Source organism: Pecten maximus, chromosome 5 (genome assembly GCF_902652985.1).
Source record: "Pecten maximus chromosome 5, xPecMax1.1, whole genome shotgun sequence".
Taxonomy (NCBI): Eukaryota; Metazoa; Mollusca; class Bivalvia; order Pectinida; family Pectinidae; genus Pecten; species Pecten maximus.
In genome coordinates, this window is record NC_047019.1 from 22965770 (window position 1) to 22985419 (window position 19650).

Consider the following 19650-nt stretch of genomic DNA (forward strand, 5'->3'; position numbering starts at 1 on the left):
GGTGAGCTTTCGCAATCATTGATTGAACTTGTTAGAATTACAATAAAACCATTGTACATCGGTTTGTTTTGTTTAACGTCATATTAACAGCCAGGGTCATTTAAGGATATGCCAGGTTTTGGAGGTGGAGGAAAGCCGGAGTACCCGGAAAAAAAACACCGGCCTAGTAATGTTGTATTGATTAATAAAGTCACTATACTATCGCCTTGCAGGATTGCTTAACAGCAATAGTGTTTTGTAGAGGCTTTACAATAATTCCTCACACAAGATTAAAACTAGATAAATTAATTGAACAAACTATAACTTGATATCGTTTCGTACTTTGTACACGTTCTAAAATGAAATATGTTCCTGCTGGTTCATTTCTGAAATTTTTATGGAAACATCTTTTAGAAGAATGGAATAGTGTAGAATCTATGTAATTTCCAACGGTTCTTTCTTTCAATTGACTATTTATATTTGTACCTTGCGAATTACCCCCGTAAGCTTCTGTGAAAATTTAAATTATGAAAAGAATCAGGAAAACCGTTTGAAAAATGTGATTATCACCAATTTTTTTTTTCTGAAATACAAGATCGACATTGCTCCTTGAATAAATGTTAAGTTGGCTTGCCATAATAACTTGCTATTGTCCCCTTAATCAGTCGATGTAGTTATTTTTAGAACTGCTTAAGTCCTATAAAGCGTTAAGAATGATCAAGACATGTACATCCAAATTCTACACGCTAATTATATAACTTTAAGCTAGTTTGCTACTTCTGAGTCCCGTTGAGTGCGCTTTTGCTGAGGTTCAATATTCTGAAAAATTGTCACTTTCATTTTCAAGTGGAAAATCCGGAGTACAAGTTTTTGATTGGTGAACGTTGATCAGTTTACCAAGTGGACGGGGTACGGACAGAACTATATAGTCAACAATTCAAACCATTTCATGCGTACCACAGGACGATTACCAAGACGTATCCACGGAAACAGTGAGTATAGGATCCTAGAATCTATAACTTTCTCTTTTATAATGATATTGACAAAAACCACATCAGATCTGATGTGGTAAACTCAAATAATCTAGTTTTCAATTCTACTTTCGTTTTTTACCATTATATTACGATTACTGGGAAACAGTACGCATTTTCATACATAACAATTAACCTATTTTACAACCTTTATCTTTAGCTTTAATCAAGGTTTAATTTAATTACCTTACTTGAGACATAAGTATTGCAATAAAAAATATATATGACGGTGAAGAATATTAATTCAGATATATTCATTTGTTGACATAGATGTTGAATCTGTATGTATCGTCTCAGAAGACTAGTAGTTAAGATCACATGTCCTAGCCTCGTCTGTCAATACATCCAATATATACATGTAAATGTATTGACAGACGAGGCTAGGACCAGTGTTAAGATCATCTCTACCTTATCACATATCTGATTAATCCAATCTCAAATAGTAGTAGGTGTACAAGTCATATGTGTCTAAAGTAAATATCGAATGCAAGTCTTATATCTCGTCATAGGAGAGAAGTTTTGTAAGTCATATCTGTCTAAGTAACATCTCAAAATGTATGTGTACATGTCAAGTATGTCTGAAACATAGAGATTAAATCGAAAGGGAAGATAAAATTAGACTTAGTAAATATCAAATTATCGAAGAGGACTAACACTAATCTTATTAATCGTCAGAGTTAGTGTAGAAGTTAGTAAATACAGGCCGAATATGCCATGTCTGGTTAAACATTACACTGTACGGGACAATAATTGAATGTACTGCTTAGTATAATGTTGATAGAACATGGTATATTTTGGGAGGAAAGAGTGCTGTAGATGTCAAATGGGGAATGTACAATGAAACTGAAGAACACAATTATATATCATGGATATTTCAGTGAGTATGGAGAAACAAAACAAAATCTGTTTTATTACTGTTTGGGATCTGACACTCATACACTGCAGTCAATACATTCCTTTAACTAACATTTATCTTTTGGGTTCCAAAGACGATTCAGAACCATTTGAAAATCACTCAGAAGTACTTCAAAGTATTTAGTCACCTCTAATATTCCTATTAGGCTATGTCCCTCCGGCCCACGGGGAGAAACATCCATAGGTTTATATATATATAATTAGTTCCCTTTTACCCAAATATGTTTCAGATCAAATGGACTGAATCCTTCAATTCCTGCAGATGAAGAAGAAATTTAAAGAATTATAATTATGTAAACCCCATACAGAGACCCCAACCCACCGGTCCGTAGAGGCCATACCTACTGTTTATACCAAATTAGTTCTCTTTCTCCCAAGGAAACTAGTACTTCAGACCAAATTTGAACTAAATCCTTTTATTCCAACAGAAAACAAATTCCAACCAATTTGCAGTACCCCCTCCTAAGGCCCTTCGGGGCCGGACCCACCGTTTATACAAATTTGCTCCCCTTCATCCAACAAATCCATTGACTTTCACATACGAAGAAGGATGTTTTAAATGTTTTATTCCCGCTATTGGATCCCACCCATCAGGCCCCTAGTTGGCCACACCCAACGTTTATACAAAATTGGTTCCCTTCACCCAAACATACTTCAGACCAAATTTGGACCTAATCCAATCATTTTTACAGAACAAGATTTTATAGATTGTAATTGCTGTATTTCCTCTTTTCGACCCTGCCCCTCAGGTTCCTTGGGGTCAAACCCGCCATTTATACAAACTAGTTATTTTTTCTAACGATGGACGCTTGGGCCTTAACAAGCTCGTCGGTCCTTCTGAAAAGGTTACATAAAATGTCTGATACTTGAATGCCTTGACTAAAAGACAATTAATAAACCTTCGGACTTCGATATTGAAGACGCCACATCTTTTTAATATACCGTCGCCTTATAAAACGAGGAAACAAAGGCAAAATATAGACAGAATATACATTAACATGGAGACCAAACCATGTTATGCCATGGTTTCAAAATGAGAAGCTATATGGTGATATAAGCTCTAGAATATAGAAACCTATTAAACATTTCCCCGTTTTTATGCCTTTTCAAACCAGAATGTATTTTCCGGTCAACGTGTGATATATGTTACACTTCCATCATAAAGGGACTGTTGGTTGTAGAATGGATAGCAAAAAAGCAGAAAGAAGAACTAGACTAGAGTCCATTGGAGATGAACTTTCGCTGGACAACATTTGTATTTTGAAATTCCTCTCTCATGGGGTTGTTCCGGCCAGAAAACTACAGGAATGTACGAAAGGTTCAACATTGCTATTGGAAATTGGTGCAGAAGGAAATGACGTACATTTAGTAGAAGGTTTGGCAAGGGCAGGTAGGAAAGATCTAGCCTCCAGATATAGTGAAGGTTGTCAAAATGAGGGCGAGGCTCTTTATTCACAAATGATGAAGAATTTTGATGACCTGGAGAAGACATGTCTAAATGAATTTAGGTGAGTCTTTTTATATCACGTCATATTGGAAGTGTAGCAAATATAGAATTACTTTGATATACAATTCACCTGTATTCGTTAACACAGAATTGCATCGTTTCAATAAGCATAAAACAATATTGTAGTCTTGTTAAATTGTCGAATTCGTTAACCTTGTTTATTTATTCATTCATTTATTTATTGACACATTCTATAGAGTTTAAGATTGGCGTTCACTTGTCTCAGCTTTTTGCATATAGTCATCTGAACGTAGAGGGCTTCTGAAGAGTTTTACTTTGAATACATGTCTAATAACCCTGATGCAAACATGGTTTCAGGGTCTTATTAGTGTACATAGCAAATGAACTAACAGACAGTGAGGACCTGCAAAAACTAAAAGATGTTACAACGGGTGTTCCGAAGAGAGCTTTAGCCAAAGCAGCCACGGTGCTGGATTTCTTCAATTTACTTATGGAGGAGAAGAATCTGCTGCCTCAGACATTGGACACTGCACTTTTAAATCCAATGGACCGTCTTCGAGTAACTACATGGAAAAAGCATTCGGAACAAATTTCAGGTAAGAGCTTTATCAATGAAATGTCAAAATATTGCCCCACTTAAAATAGAATGATGAACAATAATGTTACATGGTCAAATGACCGATATGGCCCATAGGTTTTATCTATTTCTTTGTCATCAAATTTTTAGGCCCATTTATCATTCAGATACTAATCATCGAGTTACGTTTTTTTTTAGCATGGTAGGCTCTTAGATCTTTCGGTACACCGTTTTCCCAAATATGCCGTAATACTGTATTCTTAGGAATCCACATAACAAACATATAAAATAGCATTCCATATTTGTAATATAAGTAATATCCAATAGTACGCTTTGCAACATGCACAACAAATCCTGTTTTTAACCTAAGGGCCAATGGGCTTATGCCATGGTGTAGCGTCCGGCGTCCGTCAGTCCGGCGTCCGTCGTCGTTAACTTTTCAATTTAAAAGACTTCTCATTAACCAAGAATGTGAGAGTCGTAATATTTGACTGATAGGTTCTTTGGATGAAGTCTATCAAAGTTTACAAAAATAAACTCATATTCAAGGTCACAGGGTTCAATTTTGTGAAAAAAAGCTCTCTCTAATTGACAAGTTTTCACTAACCAGAAGATATAGTAGTTGGCCGATAGGTTTCTGGGAAAAGCCCTGACAAGTCTGCGAAATAAAAACGGTCACGGGGGTCAAATTTCTTAAAACATTTAAACGACTTCTTCTGGTTTACCAAAAGGCCAAGAATCACGATATTTGGTTGTTGTTCCTATGATGGACCCCCACAGATTTTGCAAAATGAAATGACGAAACACTTGGTCACGGCCACAGGTTAAAACTATGATCAAAACTATGAAGGACGTCTGACTACCTGATAGGCCTAAAATGAATTTCTGGTTGCTCATGTCCAGGTTTTAAAGAGAGGATAGCCTTGCGTGAATCAGGAGAAAGGGAAGGTTCAAGGGTCAAACCGACGGCAGGTAAACCAGTTTATGTTTCAACAGAGAATATTTTCCATTCTATACATCGTTCAAATGTAATAATACAGCACACTTACAATGTTGTTGATAGGTCATAGACAATTGTACATGTATATGGTGCTATTATATGTGTCGTGATAATGCTCTCTGTCTACCATTGCTCTATAAAGGAGTATTGCAAATTTATATAATAAATATATTTAGCATTCCTTTTGATGAGACAGTATTGAGTCGTTCATTAATTGGATGAGTGCTAAAATCTATTATTTCTCTTACATTACTTTTTTTACAATTACAGTTTTAAATGTGCCTCGATTTACACTATATTCAGTAATTTGTAAAATTATCTAAATCCCCACGTTTCCCATGTACATCTTCTTGAGCTAGAGTCTGGCAGATAAAACATTGTACTGAAACTAGTAGTGAGGAAGCTGATGTACAAATAGAAATAGAAATATTGGGACATGATCCGGCGATTGAGGAAAAAGAGAGTAATGCAAAGTGTCTTTAGACAACTGAACGTCAAACGTTAGTTTTATTTGTATTCATGGCAAGTCTCTGACAAATGGAGCATGAACGACATATAAAGTAGTACTCTGAGCTACATCAAGGGAGACAATCAAAGTTAACAAGATAGACCTTTCTGGATACATGTAAATACAGAATCAAAAGGAATAGCTGAATTTAAGCAGCGTGATATAAGCGTGATGCCATTTCAGTTTCCCAAATGCTCATTGTCCATTTCTAGACAGTATATTTTCTACTGTACTACCTACGGTGTTTCCATTATCACGATTTTGGTGGCAGATGTCGACCACTGATTGGAAAATTAACAACCTGAGTAAACGTTTATTGTCGACGTATATTTTGAAATATCTGACATGATCTATACTTGTTGAATGACTAGTGGTTTCGTTCTTGCCACAGTGGCTTGACACGTTTCTCTGACATAGAATGAAAACAATAACCACAGGGCCCGACCCTAATATTCCTATACTCTATATATTATCACATTGTCAGCATCTTCCCATAAGGATTATGTGTAACTAAGTGATGGGTCATCTAATAAACAGTGCATATTAACTGATCATAACGTTATTATTGCGTCACACCCAATAATACTCATTACATTCCACATGTACATGAACTGTTAGTTAAAAAATAATTACCAGCAGAGGAAAGAAAACGTTTCGTCGACCATATTATTTAATACTGATTTTAACCGCTTACAATAAAATGCAGACAAATTATAAGTATGCTTCATCATAGCTGAATCGTTTTAATCCATAGTATACATGTCGATACTTTATAATTCAGAAACTATTCCGAAAGTGGCAGAATCAAAACAGACCAGCGGGGACCGCAAGGAATGCTTAGAAGAGGCACAAGGTATATGTTACTGCTAGTACTTATGTAACTTACCGAAACGTCATATACTATAATCGTTATGAAGCAAGGATGAATGCGTGACAAATTTATTCTCAAAATCACTTCTTACATTTCAATGTCAAGTTTGATATTAATTTGATATGAATGCATATATTGTTATACTAATTCTCCTTCATTCTTCCTAAGAAGTAACTAAAATCCATCAAGACCAAAATAATACAAAACAAACTGGTTTCTATGAGAGCTTTTTACCATTTCATAACACATATATCCTATCTTATAGTAACATATCAATTTCCCTGTGGCCTATAATCCCGATTTGGGAAGGATCCTATATTACTGTCAAACGACATGATATTCGTGATTGTGAAGCAACTAATTCGTGATAACGATAGTGCCAATTTTTTAATGATAACACACATAATATATATATAATTAATTGATTTATTAATGAGCATTAATAAGCTGATACTTTTGCCTTAGTTGTAGTTTCATTTATGTATGACGGTTTATATTTTCCTAACGTTACTCATAGGCATACAATTTTTGGCCATAATATCGCTGATAAACAGCTGAAGTATATTATTAAATCTTGTATACGAATAAGCTTATTTATATATTATTTATACAATGTGCATGTATTATGACGGCCATTGCTGGATTATTGATATCTAACTGCAATTACCACTGCGCAATTCTTAAGAGTACACATGTATACAACCTCATCATTATAATGCCACTGTTTAGAAACTGAGCCGAAATTGGCCGAGAACGAGCAGACTGGAGAGCGGACTGAAGGTACACTTTATATACCTATATATAAGTACCTAAAGTATGGATAATGATATTTAATATAATGAACAAGTATATACCTATAACCTTCAGAAGTATTCAAAAACAGAGGATAGACGACATCGCAGTGCTTATTTCGATATGCATAATGTAAATACAGTGTATTGCAATGAACCATATTATTTAATGCAGATTTTAACAGCTTAGAATACACTTTGTACCATTCTCATATAAACGGTGGCAGTATAGAAGAGTCAAAGATACACATTATCTAAACTTAACTGTGCGATAAATATTGTGATACATACATGTATACTCTCCAGAAACTGCTACGAAAGTAAATGCAGTGGAAGCAAAACAGACCGATGAGCTTGCGGAAAGATCCGAAAAAGCACAAGGTACATGTACCTGCACGTTTTTATATAAATCATGAACATTCCATATGCTATATTCAAAGTGAAGTGAGGACAAATGCGTGAAAAACTGATTTTCAAAGTAACTTGTTTCATTTGTTTCAGTACATTTAACAGAATCTGATATCTGCGATGATACGTGTACGGAATGAAAAAAATTGTTTACCTCTGTTGGATAACGTCACATTTAAATGACCCAAAGATATGTAATGTCAGTTTTGAAATTAAGTATCTGTAGTCATTGATAGTTATATATTTTATTGCAAAACGTTATCTAATTTCAATTTGGATACACACATGGCTATGTACACGAGACTTGTATTTGTGATCACATAACATAGATTTTGAACTGTTAGTAATGTGTACCAATATCCCTAGCATGTGGTAGGGAAAATATCATGCATTCCGAATTAATTAACATCATGACACTGCTTCCTCTTCAGAAACTGTATCCAAAGTGACGGAGACCGAACACACCAGAGAGAAGACTCGAGGTACTTTTTACAGCAAGTTATACTTCATGTTCAAGATAACGTCATCAAAAAATATGCCAGGACAAATGTATGATAAATGTATGAGATTGCTGTGTGGTAAACTCGCTGGTGGATTTCCTGGTTTGTCATCATCGTGAATGCTATGTTTAAATTCCTACGAATTCTGGTAGTGATACTCTTTCAGACAATATGCATAAATTATATATTTCCAACTAGTGTTCCACTTTTTTGGTTCCTAGCATCAGAAACAAGGCCCTTAAGTAAGAAACAATTGTATGATGTAGTTGATTTCAGTATTTGACACACACCATTTGTATCCATTGTTAAATTCATATGTAAGTGATACTTACTCGTTGCATTGTGGATGCAACATTGTTGAATCTTAACTCAGATGACTTGAACTTATTTAAAGTTGCGGCAGGGTGTATGCTACTTAATCATTTTAGTATACTTTTCCTCTTTATAACAAAAAACAAACAATGAATTTGGATTTAAATGACCACAGCCTCATTTAATATGAAACTTATACAACCTCAGAATATGACGAGCAGGCTTATTAATTTATGACTTCAGTATGACAATGGCCGCAGCCAAAACATAGTATTACAAGTGCATGCAAAGGCAAGGACCCATGCTAAATGTCTACCCGCAAGTACCCAGACATAAAGCCCCTTGCCCTCTGACCTAGCAGATTTTGCCTGCACTTGTAAAAAAACGGAAACCACCTCTTGCAAGAGGAACCAACATCTCCAGCATGGAGAAAATCATAATCCTGCCTTTAGCTCCCAGGATATCACGTGACAAGCATTACATGCTACATGAAATTGATATCACCACATAGTAATTCTATAGAAGAAATTGATATCATCTACAGCAAATTATTGGTGATTGTAAGAAAACACATGTCAAAATATACATTTTGGTTTATTACATTACTATTTTTGTGCAAGTATTAAGATTTTTAATTATGTTTGAAATTTAATATTGCTCTGCTATATAGATGACCTTTACTGTTAAATCGGTAACTAGTAATACTGTTATACTTCCCATATTATCATTTGCTTATTTTATTTCCACCACGATAAAACAAGTAGTTGTTTTCTTTATTTTATTTATTCCACATATTCGAATTTACCATTCGCCATTGTCTCGCCTGGGACGAAGTCACAAAACGAGTTTATGGCGACGGTCTTTTTTTTTGCATTTATATCAGTTTCTTAAAAACAAGTATAGGCCCAACTTTAACTCATATATCCTCCAGAACTTATGGTCCAGTGACTCAGAAAATTAAGGATGCTGAATTCTGGACTCTGAAATTTGGTGCATATGTGTTACGTATCGGTGTAGTTTTACCGATTACATGAATTTTATTTTTTTTCGTATATTTTTTGGGGTGTTAAAAAGATTAGATTTTGAGAAATTGATAAAAAAAATCTTTATTGCTTCCCCAATTGGCTTACAAATTAGTTTAAAGTCAAAGTGGAATTCATTCTATCATATATCATATGTATTTTCCTCTCACTTTTCAGAAAGATTGATTTTTGGGAGGAAAATGACATCTTTAGGTGAATTATGAAACTAAGTGAATTTGCGATATTTGATATTTGTTTTGTAATGCATCAATAGTGAGAGGGTGCTATCCACACTATTATGTGGGAAATATTTGGTTGTTTTTGGAAAACATACTGAAATGTTAGTGAATTTTCGAGTTTGTTCATAACTTACTACATTAACATAGCGGTACAGGCGAGACATATAATCACGTGTAATGCTAAAAAAAAAACTTGTATATGGTTTCAAGCATAATTAAGGTTTTTAAGTAGATTAACCAGCGTTTTTGCTTTGCTACATTATCGATACAGTGCTTTATCAGATGATTAGTAGCTACGATCAAAATATTCCTATCTAAAGGAACATATTTATTATATATAATTATTAGAAATGAAAAAAAAATTAGTAAAAAAAATAGTAATCGTACTGGGTATGTTGTATCCTTCGTATAATTCAATATAAATCAAATGAGCTTTCCGTTATTATACCCCCACCCCCGTTAACGAAGGAAGGGGGAGGGGGATAAACTGAAATCAGCCTGTCTGTCTGTCTGCTTCTCTGTAACTAACATGAATATTAGGACCATATGTAGATATGCATGCATTTTGCTTCTTTTTTTTTTTTTTTTTTTATTTCATAGTGACCAAGTCATTAAGTAATAATTTCTATGTATAATTTGGTCCAAGCGGCTTCACCTTAACTTTTTGAACCAACTTCAATGACATCTATACTACACATGAATATCAGGGACCATATGAAGATGTGCCTGCACGGTTTTTTTTATCACACAAATGTTGATTGCCATGGTAATAGGTCACTAAACACAGGTTTTTGTGATGGTTAGCCATTAGATTGCAGTTCTAGTTTTACACTGTATCTATACAATATACCGTATATTCAAAAACTAATTGATTAATAATAGTCTCAATGTATTTTTAAAGCAGGCCACGTTTATAGCTCTCTAGTACTTCGCACTTTATCAAAAGCTTCATGAATTGAATATAATATAATATGTTCATTTTTTAAAGTATGACTCAACTTTATTGGTTTAATTTCAGAAAATTCATAAACAGTTTACACATTGTACGTTGTTTTCTGATACCTTTTAAATTGATGGTGTTGACATATGAAAACTTTGGAATACTGTTCTATAACATACCTTCCATTCAAGTGGTTTCATTACTAACTACCAGTTATATAAGTAAAATGTCGTAGTCCTGTTTTCTTGTTTCTAATACAATTGAAACAGAATTGTAGACAGCATATATACTTGGTATCTATCTTACTAGGTTACGTGCATGTTACTATTATTGTCACCTAAATGGATCATCGAATTTATAGTTATGATGCTATAACCATTGTTTGAAACGTGTGATAGTGATCGAACGATTAACAAAGTGTGTTAACGTGCTTGTATCATACAGGAGAGTCAATTTGAACATTCAACTTGAAGCTTTACGCGGCTTATGTTTCAAATGTTTTGAATAACAATAATACAGTTTATAGCTCTCGTCATAATGTTTCTGAAAGAACCGATCTGATAAAACATAAAGCTCAAACATTTATGTGAACTAATAATTTGTTTCTATATTACTTTCTAACCTTTAAGAATGGGAACATTGTTTTATTGAACCATATTTACATTTCAGAAAATATACAGGAAGCGGGTGGGCAGGGCGTAGAAAGAACAGAACATCCTGAGATTAGTGGTGAGAACGAGGAAAGACCAGACGTTTCACAAGGTAAAGCTGTATGCAATTATTACATAGTACTCTTCCTAATATAAATCCACTTATAATGACATAGCTTTAGTGAGAATCCTGTAATTTATGATTATTATTGTACAAAACCAATTAAGCATTCAAACTACACTCAGGATTGTATTTGAAAATCAATAAACTATAATATATCCATGACGATGTACTGATTTCAACAATGTTGATCAAGTTTAGCACCCATATACATATATAAAACATATGTCGTTATTTGAATTGGTATACATGCATTATGTTAAATCAATGTGTCGATGGCATGGCATCTTCTGTGTGGATGCTTTGTAAAAGTGTACCGAAGAATGCTTGTTTTAACATTTTTAGAAAAGAAAAATGAGACCAGCAAACTCATTGTAATTCAGTTTATTTCCTGTAATATAAACCACCTTGAAGATACGCATCACTGTCGATCAGAGCGAGAGAACGTCTGCAATGGATACCGATTATCAGATTAGAGTAGAAAAAACTAATATTAATACATATGCCATCCGTTCATTTCCCTTAAAATGCAGATCCTGTTTTATTTCATTACATTCTCAATTATTAAAATGTGATGTCATTTTTTTCCAGAAAATGTAACAGAGACTGAACATTCCAACACTGGTGGTCAGAAACAAGAAAATCAAGATCAAGATCCAGGTAGCGTACATTTAGATTAATATAAAAACACTTCATTCTGAATGGTAATATGTTATCGTAATATAAATAACACTTGACAAATATAAATGTACAAATATTTATATATTGTACCAAGTCGGGAGCAGACAGGTCAAGTTGTCCAACATGAAATTGAAAATTATCGTCATGATAGAATATGGAGGAGGATGCCAGGAGACAAATATAGTGAATTCATTATATGATATTATCTAAAAAAAAATTGACAAAACAGACAGCAGATCCAACGTCGAAGAAGAAGTATACCTCGACCAGGTAAAGACACCAATAGTCCTTCGTGAGCGCCTTGTACATCTTTTTGAGATAGTTTTTATCTTAAAAACCTTGCATTACCTATTGGTGTCTGTTCGTTTTTCGCGGCTCCGCTGAAGGAAAAAACATATATTCATGTGTAACACATTATCCATACACTTTTTTGTGGTAATAATTGTGTTTCACAGAAAAAAGGCAGGATGGAGCTACGTCTGAGCAGCCTCATATTGAAGACGGGAGGAGAAACACTTTGAATCCAGATACAGGTTTGAAGAAATTACCAGGTTTCGTAATGACATTATCGTGTGATTGTGTAAAAATACCCCTTTATCAAATCGTCAATAAGTTTACTAAGAGAGAGTAACGGATATGGTTCATTAGTGATTTATGTATTTGCCATAAGAAACATGACCAATATAATATTACACAATACTAGAGTTACTCTGATGTTTGATATTGTATAATACTGGAGTTTATCTGAGTTATGATATTACATTAAACTAGAGTTACTCCGAGATATAACATATACATTATATTAGAGTTACTCTTAGTTCTGATGTTGCAGACTCTGGCGCAAAACCTAAACGTCATCCGGTAAACAGACGAATGAAAAATATTAGACTTAAAGAATACAGAATGACCTGTAAACCAAGAGGTAATAATCAGAATGTTGATAATATAATGACTGGGAGTCATATTTTTCCTAGATATTGTTTTTGAAATTTAATTTATACCATAATTCTGCATTTATATCATATATGTAACTTTTTATATTCCGAAGGATACATTTCAACTCTATATATTGTAGTAAGGGAAACGACAAAATTATAATTTCGTATTCCTCTTTATAAACACTACATGGACTACCTCATTTACATGTAGTCATTATCAAATACGCTACAAAAAGTAATAAACCTGAGGATTTTATTTTGGCGTTTTGCTATTACCACAAATAAAATTTGACGAATTAGTTTAAGACTTAACCTTAATGATATGAGAAATTGTTATTTTTCCAGGAAAGGCAGTTATATTTAACATTGAGAAATTCAGTAGTCTATACAGCCATCCTACAGATCAGAAGCCAAGGGACCGAATAGGCTCTTCAGTGGATGCGGGTACACTGATACTATGTCATTTTCAATTGATAGAAGAAACTCTTTTAGTTCATAATGTCCTTTAAAGACCGATGATCTATCATATGTCCCTTAAAGACCGATTGACGATTACAGGTCTTTTAAAGACCGACGGGCTCTCATATGTCCCCTAAAGGCAGGTGATCATATGTCCCTTAAAGACCGATGAGCTATCATATATCTCTTAAAGGCCGGTGGACTATCATATGTACCTGGAAGACCGATGATCTATCATATGTCCCCTAAAGGCAGGTGAACTATCATATGTCCCTAAAGGCCGGTGAGCTATCATATGTCCCTTAAAGACTGGTGGGCTATCATATGTCCCTTAAAGGCAGGTGAGCTATCATTTGTCCCTAGAAGACAGGTGAGCTATCATATGTCTCCGAAAGGCAGATGAGTTATAGATGTGGATTTCCTGCCTTCATATCACACAAGGGAATATTGGAAAGACTTGTTTGATTATCGAATCAACTGGGATCTGTAAACACCATATGTAGTGAAAGCAGGAAGGTTGTAATATATAAACGGGAAATAAACAATAAGGACATTGGGAAATTAAATTTTGACCGTTTTAATGATCATCTTATAGATTCACCATTGTGCAGATGTAATCAAGGGGACGAAACTTCATACCATTACTCTTTTGAATGCTGTTTATATGAACAGCAAAGGCAAGAGTTGAAGCAAAATATCAATAACTAGCATCATCTAACCACTATAGTATTAACACATGGAAATTACTTGCGGTCTGATGAAATTAATATCAACATTCTGAACGCCATTCAAAAATACATAACAGATAGTAAGCGATTTGATCAAACTCAAAATTGACCATGTTTATTCAAATGTTATTTTCTAGACCCAGACTCACTCAATTAGTATTTGATTATTATTTTACCTGTATTTACATATATTCTATATGGTTCATATTCTTGATATAAGAATGTGCGTGGTGAACCTGCGACCTGCTTCAAAAGTGAGCTGATCCCTGAAGATCTCTGATTGATTTATTTAATTTAAAACTAGTATATTCATCTACAATCTTTTTATTCCAAAGTATAATTACACAGAGTTTGTTTTATCTGACATATGAAAGCTTTGCTTGGATGCAGGAACATTCAGTCTGAATCTAGCACACTTAGATGGATGGCTACAGGAGGAGGAGTAAGGACATTTTATGCCTGAAAATCTAGTGCTGCTGGATTTAAGACTGAGTGCCAATCCTGTATCTAAGCAATAGCTATTAACTGAGAACAAAAACTTTTTATAACTCTGGAACATTATCATAATTTGACAAAGGATATACTAGAACCTTATTACCTCCCTTTTCCACTATCTGTTGGTTCTTATTATAATTACCTCCCTTTGACCATAAAAATCAATATATTCATAAAAGATGTTTCATCTCCATAGATATTCCATCTCCATTGACTTAATTTATATATATATACTTCTTCACTTTCAATTGTTTAAGTATAGTTCTACTATTGTTCTGTTTGTATAGGGGAAGACTTATATAGGCCTAGCCTGCTGTCTAACCCATTTGTATAAATGTTATAAATAAAATATGTTGAAATAAAGGAAATTGGAACAACCATACTTGCCATACACTTTAGTTATAAGTTGTAAGTTGTCCCTGCTGGTTATGTTTGTACGAATTATGGCGGCCGAAGAAACATTGACAAAGCACATGAATGTAACAAAAGCTAGGTGAATACTTTTACAGGAATACCTCTACTCCCTTTATTCTTTTCAGATGGCATTCAGAGGATCTTTAAACAGTTGCATTTCGACGTGGAGCGTTTCGATGACTGTTTGCTCCATATGTTAAAAGACAGACTCTGGAAACTTGCATATGAGACCGATCACGATCATTTCGATTGTATTGCGATATTCATTCTTACACATGGTAGTAATGGGCAACTTTTAGATGCAAATTGCAAATCATTTGATTTCGAGCCACTTCGCAAGTACTTTTATGCCAGCAATTGTAAGACACTTGCTGGGAAACCGAAGATGTTCTTCATCCAAGCGTGTCAAGGATCTGTAACCCAAGGAAGTATGTTTAATTGTAACATAGGGCTAACATTATCCACTGTCTTGTTGATTGGGAACAAGCCTCTTTATGTAAAGAACAACAGTTCAATGGAAGTGTTTAAAACTGTATTATCTATTTGGGATTTCTTTTTCATTTATTTTATTAATAAGTGATACATAAATTAAAACTAATACGTTTGCAGCTCATTGGGCAAACGAAGAACAAAATATTGCAAGTAAGTATTGAAATACGACCTCCAAAACTTCATTTATGTTTGTTCAATTGTTGTAGGATACAATCACTTAGAAAAAGACACTATCGTGGTTGAACCGACAACGCTGTCGTCTACGCCATCGTCAACACCATCGTCATCACCACCGTCAACACCGTCGTCATCACCACCGTCAACACCAATCAGTTTTGCTGAATCACAGGGGAATCAGTCACCGGATGAAGCAGATTTTCTTCTTTGCCATTCTACGTCTCCGGGATATGTGTCCTACAGACACACAGAAAAGGGATCCTGGTTTATCAGCACGTTCATTGAAACGCTTGAGAGAGATTGCAACAGGTATAAAGTACCTTTCTTTTTTAAGTAATATGTCCCATACCTGTGAAACTTGGTTTGGGTGTGTGTCTGGGGAGGGGGGGGGGGGGGGGGGGGGGAGCATATATATCTTCTCTCTCATTATTGTAATAACAATAATTACAAAAGTATTCGTCATCAAATAAGAGACTATTTTGGTATTAAATTGATTTCAACGTTACCTATCGATATCGCTTTTAGTTTTACATGTCAACCATTTCTTCCTCAAAATATAAAAACACAGGGATTTGACAATATACCATACTTGAAAAATAAAGAATACTAGTCATTGTTCTTATTGGTGATATTGATTACACCATGTTACACAATGGCCCTTGACGATTTGGTCTACCTATATAAAGCACACTCCTTTATGAATACTGTAATATTTTCACGGCATGATTCTCATTCCTATGATATCATTTTTAGGGTCGATCTGTTGGAGATCCTTACCAGAGCGAACTGTATTCTTGGAGGCAAAACGGGAACCGTAAAAGGAAAACCTTGTGCTCAAATTGCAAACATCATCACATCACTTCGAGGAAAGGTTTTCCTCCGCACCATTCCAGATACTTGATACAACTGAAGGAAAATACATGTATTGTTTCTTGGCATGGCAGACCAAAGACCAATGCGCAATGATCAACGTTTCTATGCAAAATTATAATGATAACACTAGATGAACTCGTTGTACTATGTTATGAGTATACATGTCTTTTATTTGTACTTTATTGTCGCTATAAACTGACACCGACTCTTTTATGAGCCCTTTGTCTGATTACAATGTGTAAAAATCAATTTCACATTTATAAGGAAACGAACTTGTCCTTGATTTAGTGTAAGCAGTTTAAAATGTTGACATAACTTGTTTGTGATTTATAATGTTTAGACGTTAGTAATACTGACCTATTATCAGTTAAACCTAACCAGTATGTGAGCTTTAAACATGTTAATGATAATATAAACGTTTGTTTTCTCCCACTCTATAACTAACATATCATTTTATAATATGTTTGCCATTAAATTTTGCTGTTGTGATTGTTTGACAATCAATATCGACGATTAACGATAAACGTGCAATACTTAAATATACTACAACAGTATCGATAACAGGTGTATCGACCAATCGGTATCCGACACATCACAAAAATGCATAAAATGATATATATCATATACACTATGTGTTGGTTATCCGTAGTTATAGATTTGAATTTCCTGTCGTTCTTGTACCGAGAGAAATATATGTAATATATGTACAATTCGTATCCATGTATGTAAATACATTGCGATCCAGGTATTCATATAATCTTATAGACGACTTCCACAATGATCATGTCAGGGTATCGGGCCGACCATCACTGCGCCATTGAAACGTTCTTTTTAGAACGCCAATGTGGCGCAGCGATATAGGCTGCGAGTATTTCTGGCTGGGCGATTGGGTGTCGTAGATCGTGAGTTCGAGGCCCGGTCAGGGCAAGAGTCAAAAAGTTGTCTTCCTTCGTCATTTGTGTTGCTAAGTAAGCTTCTAAGACTTTTACAAGCAAAATTGATAATAACAAAGACAATTAATGTTGAATTGAAAATGACCGTTTATTATATTAAACGACGGTTGTTAAGGAATATAACATCAAAGGTAACAATTCTTTCCTTAAAAGTCTTAGATGGGGGTTAAAACCCGCCACACCAAGAAAAAGTATACATAAAAAATTAAGTTCTCATACAAATACATAAGAATTTCTACGGAGATTATCCCTGAAGAATTTACACCATTCAACTTCGGAAAGGAGGCTGTAAGGGGAAGGTGGTGAGCAAAATAGAAATTCGTCAAAACTAGTTAAAATAGCTGCTGCAAAAGTACAATAAAATAGGTTGGCCTTTCCGCCATGTTATCCCCAGCTTCTGTGTGAAAACAACTGCGTCATAGATTTATATGAGCAGTCTAAAAGTAGCAACAAGTTAATACGCGACACTGATTAAGCTTGACCTCTTCACGTATCCCTCAAACATGCCTCCTTCCATATTAATAATATGATAAACTTTATTTATAATACTATTAGTCTGCCTGCAGTTTTAATTAGTATTTATCAATTGGATAGACATTTTTAAGGGCATTCGGCGTCCATACGATCATGTGGAATGCATCTTGTTTTGCTTACAAATTGTATTCATACATTACTTCAATATTCACTATCTATTACTCGTTATTTTATTAACAATTTCGTCTATACATATATAAAATAACAATTAATGAGAAAACATATGCCATGAAAAGTTGTTTTCCGAAGGTTTTCAATCTATTTTTAGATAGTTTTATCTATTGCTTGTTACTCTGTGAAAGTGCTTTCTGTTGCAACTAAAAAGTCAGTGTCAAAATTGAAAAATATACTATGTATGGCAAGTATATATGTTGTCGTTGTTCTTGTAATTTCATCTCAGTCAAATTCCAGTGTTTCGTTTGACAAAAATGGTATTAGATTCAAAAACTCAATCGCTTCATTTTAACAGAATTTCTCGTTTAATCAATGTGGTTGGTATTATAAAACCATGAAAGAGATTGCGTCACAGGGTTCTATATCTAAAGTCCCGGATAAAGGCTTGGACGTTCACTCATGTTGAAATTAGATCTAGAATATATAATCAACTATCGGGCTGATCCATGCCAGGTATCATTTATTTATTTATTTATTTTGTTATTTTCAAAAGTAACATTTTTTCTTTCAAGTTTACACAGTGCCTGAAAGAATATACAATTCTTATCGATCGTCATGCCTTGTTCATATGTTTATTATTTGTCCTTTTTTTCACTATCTTTTTCCAAGGTATGCAATCACAATTTTTTTATTTGTTTAATTGAGATTTGATTTATCTACGTCTGTTGTTTTCATGGTTATTACATGATACACCAATAACCATGCAAGTCAAGAGCAGATGGAAGGGGATGTTGTTGGCATAATCAATATATCAAAATAGTGTTTCTTTGCAACATCATATATTTACTTATGCTAATGACATATTGTGCGTCAAATGATAGTTTAGATTATGAACTAATATAAATGTTTGTACACTACGATAATTTGTAACGTGTGTACCAGTTTGTCATGCAACACTAAATGAAGTTTCCTACATCTTTCAAATTGTAGTCGTATAGTTTTGAGCTGATATCATAGGCAGCTGGTAACACACCAGCTCTTGCAGAAAAGCACATTGTTGAGAAGGGCAACATTGATAAAAAAAAACAACCTGTTAGCCTTTCTGGATGTCAACTTATCCGCGGCGAATGTATTTGATAATTTGAAACATACGATAATATTTAAACAAATAATTCAAAACAACTGTATCAATGATATGACAGTTGAAACACACGCATCATGTGTACTGTTAGGGGAAGATATTCAGTCAGTGGAAATTATCATACTTCTCATAAAGCTTTATAGTCATATACATAGCGACTCTCTGTAATAACTGTCCATTATGACAAGGAAGAAAATTATATTAGAGAGAGAAACCAGTGTCTTGAGATTTTAATTTGCAGCAATGTTTATATTTTATATATGTTGGTATTTACTAGTATAAAATAAAGTTTTTATTTATCTCACACGAGTCGTTTGTG

General features: G+C 34.2%; 1 protein-coding gene across 3 annotated transcripts; it reads left to right on the top strand.

Annotated features, from left to right (window-relative positions):
* Positions 1-685: 685 nt before the first annotated feature.
* Positions 686-19635, top strand: LOC117327557 (caspase-10-like). 3 transcript variants are annotated; one of them, XM_033884607.1, is made up of 16 exons: positions 686-971; positions 2156-3433; positions 3751-3989; positions 4874-4942; positions 6260-6331; positions 7079-7129; positions 7447-7521; positions 7980-8030; positions 11231-11323; positions 11924-11992; positions 12469-12546; positions 12846-12935; positions 13297-13395; positions 15173-15475; positions 15746-16025; positions 16470-19635. In XM_033884607.1, exons 2-16 carry the CDS (start codon positions 3069-3071, stop codon positions 16615-16617), a joined length of 2082 nt encoding a protein of 693 aa, XP_033740498.1. In that variant the 5' UTR covers positions 686-971; positions 2156-3068; the 3' UTR covers positions 16618-19635. The 3 variants fall into 3 exon arrangements, with proteins under 3 accessions (XP_033740498.1, XP_033740500.1, XP_033740499.1); XM_033884608.1 differs by having other exon boundaries at positions 687-971; positions 3107-3433; XM_033884609.1 differs by lacking the exon at positions 7079-7129.
* The last annotated feature ends 15 nt before the right edge of the window (positions 19636-19650 follow it).

Excerpts from the sequence above, each read along its gene's own strand:
- LOC117327557 (XM_033884607.1), top strand. The coding sequence starts at position 3,069 with ATGTTACACTTCCATCATAAAGGGACTGTTGGTTGTAGAATGGATAGC. Across the intron at positions 3,434-3,750 it reads ACATGTCTAAATGAATTTAG|GGTCTTATTAGTGTACATAG; the intron begins GTGAGTCTTTTT and ends ACATGGTTTCAG. Across the intron at positions 12,547-12,845 it reads CACTTTGAATCCAGATACAG|ACTCTGGCGCAAAACCTAAA; the intron begins GTTTGAAGAAAT and ends CTGATGTTGCAG.